Raw genomic sequence first — 9,925 nt, 5'->3', positions numbered from 1 at the left:
GTAACTCTACATGTTCTCTTTACAATATTTTCAAGAATGAAAAAGAATCACTTTTGGAAATACCATCCTCAGTGTGGCTACTTCTTTGAAGGGCCTCCAAACATCCCCTTGCATTTGACTTGATCTGGCTTTTTTCCCTTTAGTTCCTGACAGAACATACTGAAATGCACAGAACTGATTAACACTTTAGGCTACATGCATTTGAAGAGCAACAAGTTAAGTTTATTAGCTTCCAGCTACGTGTGGAAGCACTCTGAGTCTCAGTGACACCATGGAATGATCATTTGGATTTGCAATCTTTGGAGCATCGGAAAAAACGCTTAGCCTCTAAGAGTATGCTGACCTCGATGAACTGTGAAATAATCTTTATCAACACTTTGGTGATCGACTGCAGACAACACTGCTCACAAATCCATGTGCCTTTCTTTTGAGACAAAGCAAAGCGCCTTTTCCACCGCCTGGAATGGATGGGACACACGGTCTTCGCTGCGTGCGGAGAGGTGACTATATTACCCAGAGTGCTCTGCGCTGAACAGCGGCAGTGCTGACCCAATGAAGGCGCGGGAGAGGGGAGAGCCATGTTTGGCAAAAGATAGGGGCGGGACTTCCGGTCTCTCTTTGTGGCGGTCGTTTTGGCTGGCTTGGGGTAGGTTCACCAGCTCCATAGCTTCTGATCGCTGAGTCGGGTCTGAGGCAACCAGATACTGAAAGGTCGAGAAAAACTGTTGTCCTTAATGCACAGAGGTGAATCTAAGGCTTGGAGTGGGGGCCACCTGGGAGGACCTCACGTTAGGGCTGGGCTGGAAGGGGTGAGGTTGGAGTTCTCACACTGGTCACCTGTCATAACCGTCCCTGTTCACCCACAGGCTCAGATCACAGAGGCCTCACTGATGGACCTGGCATGAGTTGGTGCTGAGATCTTCAGGCCCTCACTTGAACCACTCCCACTTTTGAATCCTAAAGCCCCACATATGGGGAGCACGGTCGAATTACCACAGCCTAGGTCAGAGGGTCCAGCACCTGCAGGGGTGTGAGAAGGGAGGGCCCATTTCCGAAAGTCAGTGTGATGAGATGTGGGAGTGTTACAAGCAGAGAGATTGCGTATGCAAAAACCTGGAGGAGCTTCTGGTCCAGGACTATTGGGGAAACCTGGGCTTCATGTCCTGTCTGTACAGAACAGAGTGTGACTGGGGAGTGGACCTTGGAATGGCAGGTGGAGGAGGTGTACTTGGGTTCTTATGGTGCTTGGAACCATGGAGGGTTGTGAACAGAGAAGGAACACAGTTTGAGTTAGAGTTTTTAAAGTTTTCTCCCAACTGGAAAAGGGGTGATGAGGACAGTGAGTCATCTGAAGGTTGAGCCCTTCTCCAAAGTCACACAGTTGGTAAGAGGTATTACTGAAGACTAGGATACAGAAGTTAACAATAAGGCTTTCCTGGTGGCTCAGTGGTAAACAATCCACCTGCCAATGCAGGAGACCACAGGTTCAATCCCTGATCCAGGAAGTTACCACATGCCTCAGAGCAACTAAGCCCATTTGCTGCAACTTTTTGAGCCTGTGCTTTGGAGCCCCTGTTCTGCAACAAGAGAAGCCACCACAATGAGAAACCCTTGCTCTGCAATGAAGAGTAGCCCCTGCTCTCTGCAACTAGAGAAAAGCCCACACAGCAGGAAGACCCAGCACAGCCAAAAATAAATAGAATTTTAGAAAAGAAGTTAACACTAAGCCCAGGTCACTTGGCCCCAGAACTAGGCAAGGGTACAATGGAGGTTTGAGCCCATGAGCCCTTCCATGGTGATTTGCTTCTCACAGCCTCCCTCTTCCCACAGGTTCCATGGCCACAGAAGTGCTTAAGGATCCTAGCGAGGTGAGTGGGATCTCACCAGTCCCAACTTCCTCACACAAAACACACAGGTTCTCTGAGACTGTGATGCTCTAGGGTGCAGACTGTCACTCTCCTAGCCCTTTGGCCTGGGGACTCTTGAGAAACCCCAAGCCCTAGGTCATTGTTTATGTGAAATAGTTTCTGTGTCTGGCAACCAAGGGAATGAGGTGGGGCAGGTTATTCCAGGCACAAGTAGCAGTATGTCCAAATTCTTGAAGGTAACGTTGAGCTGGGAGTGTTCAAAGAACCACATTTCTCTTTCCTCTGGTGATCAGGAAAGAAACATTCAGACCTGAAATGGCAGCCTGAGAAGTTGAATGTTTTCCTGGAGAGGATAGGAGCAATGATATAGGAACAAGGAGGTTATGTGACTCAGGTCTTAGAAGGCTCTGTCAGACTGCAGAGTGAAGAACAGATTTAGGGGAGTGAGGGAGGAGGCAGGAAGACCAGGGATGATGTTACTATAGTAGTCCAGATGAGTATTGGTGGTAACTGGACAGTCTGGTGGCCATGAAAGTAGGAGAAGTGGTTGGATTCTGGATCTGTTTTTTTTTTTTTAGTATATGAGTGAGTGAGTGAGAGGGATGTGTTAGTCACTCATTTGTGTTCGACTCTTCGACCCCATGGACCATATAGCCACCCCACCCCACCCCCCAGGCTCCTCTGTCCGTAGAATTCTTCAGGCAAGAATACTGAAGTGAGTAGCCATTCCCTTCTCCAGGGCATCTTCCTGACCCAGAGACTGAAGCCAGGTCTCCTGCATTGCAGGCAGATTCTTTATTCTCTGAGCAACCAGGGAAGCCCCTTTAATGTATGACTGACTGGATGTTCTAATGTTAAAGATGAGAGAGAAAAAGGTAGGAGTTGGGGATTACTCTGAGGTTTTGGAAGGAAGAAAAAGAAAGCTGGCAGTAATTTTCAATGGGAATATCAGGAGTTTTTTGTTTTATTTTTTGGTGGGAGGCAAGCCATGTTAAGAATCTGAGATGTTTCAGAAAATACTGCTTGAAGGTATTAAACTGGCAGTTGGACATAAATATCTGAAACTCTGGGGAATGATTCAAGGTGGAGACATCAAAATGGTGGTGGTTACTCTGTGTATCCAAGATGAGGTGGAGATGTGGGTCACATTTGAGAGGAGGTTATGGTGGTAATGCTGTTAGCAGGCCAGGAAAGGGAAGGTGGTGCCCTAGGACTGGGTCTCTTGTTTGCGTACCTGGTTAGGGTAACGTGCAATCACAAGCACTGTTGAGGGAGAGAACTGGCCATGAAAGGGGGCTTGGGAAGAGGATGGTCTGGCAGGTGGCCAAGGCTTCCAAGGGAAGAGTAGACATTGAAACGATGTAGAAGCCTAGATATAACTGAGGAAACATGACGCTAAGGCTGAGGCTGATTCATATGCTCAGGTCTATGGACTTACTAGGATTTTGGGTGACCCTGGAGTGTTTCAGTCAGGCTGGTGGATTCAGTTAGGGGAAAATGTGGTTGTTTCATTGAGTCACTAAGCTGTAGGAGGAGAGCCATGAGGTTGGGCTTTGAATGAGTGTTAGGTTGAGAGAAGGGGATTGTGACTAACAAGGGGACAGTAAGTGCCACACGGAAGTGGAAGAGGACCAGTGGGATCTGAATGCATGTGGCTCTGAATGGCTGAGGGTGACACAAGCAATAAGCCAGGAAGTGAGGATGGGATAGCAGGATTCAAGGCTGCCCCTGGCAGTGGGAGCCAATGAGGGTCTGGAGTAGTGCTGAATCCTGTTTGCATTTGCATAATCTTGACACCATGAGGTAAGTAACACATGGGGAAACCAGGGAAAGGTTTACAGGATGGGACAGAGAGGTGCTGGTGGTGGCAGTAGGGTCTGGAGATAGAAGAGAGGTACAGTCTAAAGTATGATATGCACATGAAGAAGTATGAAGTGATGTCACCAGTGTCTGGGTAATAGGGACTGAAGGATGAAAGGTGGGCCCAAGTTTGGTTGTGCTTGGGAGGCACCATCTTGGAGACTTCCCAGGAATTGCCTGGCAGGACAGGTGGAGCCCTGCATGGGAGGCCTGGATCTTAACGGCATCCTCGTGCCCACCTGCCTAATGTTGCTGAGGGCTAGACACAGTAACTAATGGGACCACTAGGAGGGAACAGACACAAATGGCACCAGGGTCTGATAACTTATCTGAGTTGTGGAGCTGGGGAGAAGTATGAGCATGAATACATATGGGGGGATCTGGATTGGGGATCCTTGACCGAGAAGCTGTTCATGATTTCCTCTCTCCTCATCATGGCAGGGCAGCATAACCTTTGAGGATGTGGCAGTGTACTTTTCCTCGGAGGAATGGGCTCTCCTTGATGAGGCCCAGAAACTCCTATACTGCGATGTGATGCTGGAGAACTTTGCACTTATGGCCTCTCTAGGTAAGACCCTCATACCTGCCCCAGTATATTTTCCTTTTCCCCATGGACAGATCAAATCTTTCTCACATCAGGACTACAGGCACTGCTTCCTTCCCCAGTTCCCTGGCTAGGTGCTCTGGTTGCTAGGACTCAGCTGTCTGCAGTGTCCTGTCTTTTTCTCACTCAGTCCCAGTACCTGCTGCCCCAAAGCCTTTCAGGGAAGGAGTCAGAAGTCTCTCGGTTAGCCTTTGGATCCCACCTTGCTTTACCTTTCTCTGGCCAGGTGTCACCTCTGCCCTAGGTTCTACTCCCTTCCTCTAGCTTATGTATCCTCGTTTCTGCCTATGCTAGGAATTGTAGTCACGGATATGGTCACCACTTACGTGGCCCATAGGCTATTCTTGCAAGATCCTCCTCCGAGGTTGATTTTGATAATGTTGAGTTTTCTTTCCTATGTCTGTCGCTCTGAGTTGCTCTAGGCCAGTGCTGGCCACTCACCTGTCCAGTCTTTTCCTTAGAGCTTGTATCATCCAGGCACTATATTTACATGGGGGGTCAGGGGAGACCTATGGATGCTTCTCAGGGTGGGCATGACTCCAGCACCACAAAATAGGCTCAGAGGGTCCCTGGCAGTATTGAGTAGCAAGTGAGGGGGCATGATCTCAGGACTGTGTGTTCAGTTCATACCATGATTCTGTTCTGTTTCCTCTACATTTTGGTGCCAGTACCAGTGGCCACACTTTATTTCTACCTTTCCTCCTCCATTCTTGACACTTTGCTAACTTGTCATTCCTACACTGACTGTCTGTCAGGGTGAATCCTAATTCTCACAATGGATTCCACCCATTCTTCTCCACTGCTTTTCTCACAGTGTTCTCCATCACTGCCCCACACATATTGTGTTGTGAGATGTGCACATATCTCTAAATAGTCTTTGGACAAGAACTACTCTGATGCCTTTGGATTTTCTTGGGCCCAGACACATCCTTCTGCATAGCTCTCCTGTGTCATCAGCAGGGAAGTGCTAGAAACCATTCCGAGTAAGCTGTAGACCTGCATCTCCTCTTTATGCTGTACCCTACCCTTTCTCCTGCACTTGGTTCTTCACTGTGTCCTTTATGTCCCCCATGCTGTGACCTTTAGAGGACCACTGCTGCACAGCAGCTGCTTCCTCAACCTGAACCCAACTCCCTCCTCCTGACAACAATCCTGTGGACGCATGTGCACTCAGTCATTAGTGTGTCGGATGCACTTTTGTAATGGAGGTTGCTCCTTCCCACCAGAGTCAGCTGTCCTTCAGCTGTATTTCTTTGTTTCCAGGTTATTGGCATGGCGGGGAAGACGAGGAGGCACCTTCTGGGCAGAGTGGTTCTGTAGAAGGAATGTCACAGGTGAGGACTCCCAAAGCAGGTCCCTTTCCCTATGAAGCCCACTCCTGTGAGATATGTGTCTCTGTCTTAAAAGACATTTTGCACTTGGCTGAGAAAAGGAGCACACATCCCAAGCAAAAGCCGTTTACTTATGGGGCATGTGGGAAACCATTCTTTTAGTATAAACCTTCACCAGAAGCAGCACAGTAGAGAAAAATTTTCAGAAGGGATGTGGCAGGGCCTTGTTTGTGAAGAGCTACAAACTCCATATACCAAAGAATTCCTTTACCTGAAACAAAGTTGGGAAGTGCTTCCTGGTCAGTTCAAGCTTCCTGTAGCACCAGTCTGCTTACGACAGAAGAAGCCATGCAGCAGCACCGAGTGTGGGGTGACCATTCATAGTAGGAAAATTCATTAGAAGTGTGACGGATGTAGGGAAGCCTTCAACCACAAATACCAGAGACTCCACAAAAAGGAAAAAGTACTTAAACTTTCCACAAATGTGGTAAAATCTTCAGCTGCAAATACAGACCTGTTCTCACCAATGAATTTACACTGAAGAAAGACCTTATTAATGCAGTGAATATGGGAAATTCTTTATCTAGCTTTCTTGAACATCAGAGATTTCATCCTGGAGAAAGACCTTCTGAATGCAGTGGGTATGGGAGAGCCTCTAGGAAAGCTTCAACCTCATTAAATATTGGATAGTTCACATTAGAGGAAGATCTTATCAGTGTAGAGAATGTGGGGAATTCTTTAGCTGAAGCACCCACCTTATTTAGCACTGGAGACTGTACACTAGGAAAAAGCCTCATGAAGTAGAGAAACTTTCAGTTCAAGGTCTGCTCTGATTTATCACTGAAAGCTTTCCTGAAGAGAAAACTTTAGGCCAAAAGTCTATCCTTATTTAGCAAGAGAAAATCCAAGGGGGAGAAAATAGCAAGGGGGAAAGGTGTTACAAGTGCCATGAATGGGGGAAAGTCTTCAGTCAAAGGACTTCTCTGACTCAGCACCAAATATTCAGTCATATAGGCCTTATGAGTACAGTGAATTAAGAAAGTCTTCATCCAAAGATCTAACCTCATTCAACACCAGCAAAGTCCACACTACAGAGAGACCTTATGAGTGTAGTGAACATAGGAAAGCCTTCAGGTGATAGTTTAACCTCATTGAAAAGCAGGAAATTCACACAAAGAGTCACCATAGACATAGAGGGACGGTGCAGTCTATTTGCTCAATATAACAACACTGGAGGAGAGCCTTTGTGATGAAGACATCTGCCTAATGTTGAACCTTTTATATACGAACGTCCACAATGAGGAGATTCTCCATAAGTTACAAATTTGTGGCAAGCTTTCTTGTGCTTTCTGACCTATCCAAGGCTCTTACCAGATATGTTTTTGCATGTTTCTGTTGTAGAAGCCATCTTACCTTTACACCTGGCAGGTCCCCACAGTGGCCAGTTTCAAGATGCCAAAATGATGTCACTGAACGTGGAATAAGAAGAGATACACAGTAGCTCATCATTGTATTTTTTTCCCACCATACTGATAGAATTTTCATAAGTAAATCCAAGAGCATACATAATAGTAAAATGACTAGGAAAGACAAGTTTTGAGTATTTAGTACCTTTGGTTTTTTAACAGCTTTATTGAGGTATGATTCACTTAAAATAAACTGCACAAAGACTGTACAATTTGATGTTTTTGATATATGCTTACACTCCTGAAACCAAAATATTTCCTCCTACTCTTTTTAATCTATCTTATTAACATAAAATTATTATTGCAAGGACATAATCTTCCTTTTGTAATAGATATTTTTCATATATATATACACACACACACACACACACACACACACATACACACATGTACATATAACTGGAGAGAACTGTTATGAAGCTCCATGAACTATTCCTCAGTCTTCCATTATTTATCATTTCATGGCCATTCTTTTTTAAATTAATTAATTTTAATTGGAGGCTAGTTACTTTACAATATTGTGGTGGTTTTGGCCATATATTGACATGAACCAGCCATAGATGTACCTGTGTTCCCCCCCGACCCGAACCCCCCTCCCACCTCCCTCTCAATCCCATCCCTCTGGGTTGTCGCAGTGCACCGGCTTTGAGTGCCCTGTTTCATGCATCAAACTTGGACTGGTCATCTGTTTCGCATATGGTAATATATATGTTTCAATGCTGTTCTCCCAAATCATCCCACCCTCACCGTCTCCCGCAGAGTCCAAAAGTCTGTTCTTGACATCTGTGTCTCTTTTGCTGTCTTGCATATAGGGTTGTCATTACCATCTTTCTGAATTACATATATATGCATTAATATACTGTATTGGTGTTTCTCATTCTGACTTACTTCACTGTGTATAATAGGCTCTAGTTTCATACACCTCATTAGAACTGACTCAAATGTGTTCTTTTTTATAGCTGAGTAATATTCCATTGTATATTTGTACCACAACTTTCTTATCCATTCATCTGCCAATGGACATCTAGGTTACTTCCATGTCCTAGCTATTGTAAACAGTGCTGTGATGAACATTGGTGTACATGTGTCTCTTTCAATTATGGTTTCCTCAGTGTGTATGCCCACCAGTGGGATTGCTGGGTCATATGGCAGTTCTATTTTCAGTTTTTAAAGGAATCTGCACACTGTTCTCCATAGTGGCTGTACCAGTTTGCATTCCCACCAACAGTGTAAGAGGGTTCCCTTTTCTCCACACCCTCTCCAGCATTTATTGTTTGTAGACTTTTGGATGGCAGTCATTCTGACCAGCATGAGATGGTACCTCACTGTGGTTTTGATTTGCATTTCTCTGATAATGAGTGATGTTGAGCATCTTTTCATGTATTTGCTTGTTCATGGCCATGCTTGAGTCATCTATACCCATGCTTATTACTGAGTTATTTATAAGCACACACATCATGTCATTTAATTGTAATCTCTTCAGGATGCATCTCTAGGGACTTCCCTGGTGGTCCAGTGATTAAGAATCCACATTCCAGTGCAGGGGATGCAGGTTTGATCCCTGGTTGGGGAGCTAATACTCCACACGCTGCAGGGAATCTAAGCCAGCACACCACAACTAGAGAGTTCATGCACCACAACTAGAGAAGCTAGTGTGCCACAACTACTGAACCCTTGCACTCCAGACCTGTGCTCCACAATAAGAGAAGCCTATGTACCACAACAAGAGAAAGCCCATGCACCACAACAGAGCCTATGCACCACAACAAGATGCATTTCTAAAATGTAAGGGCTATATCACACAAAATAAAAATACTTTAAAATCTTATATGTTATCAGTACTCAGTTTTCTCAGTTGTTTCCAAAATATGTTTGTTTTTAAGGTGATGAAGTGTAATCAGTATCTAAAACATACCCATATTACTTTTAATAGGTATGTTTCATAAGTCTGGCACATTTAGTACCTGAAATATTTGTGTTTCTAGACTGTGCTTCAGTGTGCTAGCAAAATATACTGTCATACCACATTTCCAGGTGTGATACTGCAGCAGAGCCAAAAGTCATACACATATATTTGGGGTCATGCGTGATGGGTTTGTGATATGCCTGAGTACAACCTTGGAATCCTTGGGACACTGTATGACAGGTGCTGGATGTTAACACTCTTCAAAACAGACAGGACCCAGACACAATTACCATACTGGTAGAGGAAAGATGTGTGACAGACATCAGACACATTCAACTGACATGTAAAATGTACCAGTGACCTATGAGACAGGATGGAAGTACTGACACATGACAGCAAGTATGATGACACAGATACTCCATGGAGACTCTAGAGACAGGCATATGATAGGAATGCCACATGCTGTGATCACACTGTTCCCATAGATTGATGAGACAGGAACCCCCTAGCTTGGAGAGAACAAAACTTCCTCCATCCCTGAAGATTTGATGATGCACTGATGGGGGTTATAACAGGGAACCAGGACTTCCCTGGTGGTACAGTGGATAAGAATCCAGCTGCCAAGACAGGGACATGGGTTCAATCCCTGGTCCAGGAAAATTCCACATGCCTCAGGGAAACTAAGCCCATGCACCACAACTACTGAGCCCAGGTGCTGCAACTACTGAAGCCCTTACACCTAGAGGCTGTCCACCACAACAAGAGAAGTCATTGCAACGAGGAGCCTGTGCACCACAACAAAGAGTAGCCCCTACTCACTGCAACTAGTGAAAGCTTGCAAGCAGCAACAAAGACCTAGTCCAGCAAAAAATTTTAAAAAAGAAAGAAGG

At 45.3% G+C, this 9,925-nt stretch overlaps 1 protein-coding gene across 1 annotated transcript in view; it reads left to right on the top strand.

The window, feature by feature from the left end:
* The first annotated feature begins 632 nt into the window (after positions 1–632).
* Positions 633–9,925, top strand: part of LOC139177281 (zinc finger protein 549-like) — a 36,115-nt gene continuing 26,822 nt past the window's right edge. Inside the window, exons 1-5 of the mRNA XM_070772151.1 lie at positions 633–744; positions 867–1,003; positions 1,831–1,868; positions 4,170–4,296; positions 5,596–5,666. Coding sequence (XP_070628252.1) covers positions 1,836–1,868; positions 4,170–4,296; positions 5,596–5,666 — 231 coding nt within the window. The 5' untranslated portion in view covers positions 633–744; positions 867–1,003; positions 1,831–1,835. The remainder of the gene's footprint in view (positions 745–866; positions 1,004–1,830; positions 1,869–4,169; positions 4,297–5,595; positions 5,667–9,925) is intronic.

Source organism: Bos indicus, chromosome 18 (genome assembly GCF_029378745.1).
Source record: "Bos indicus isolate NIAB-ARS_2022 breed Sahiwal x Tharparkar chromosome 18, NIAB-ARS_B.indTharparkar_mat_pri_1.0, whole genome shotgun sequence".
In the NCBI taxonomy this organism is placed as follows: Eukaryota; Metazoa; Chordata; class Mammalia; order Artiodactyla; family Bovidae; genus Bos; species Bos indicus.
The sequence above is the reverse complement of the archived record's forward strand: the minus strand, read 5'-3'. Positions and strand labels throughout refer to the sequence as shown.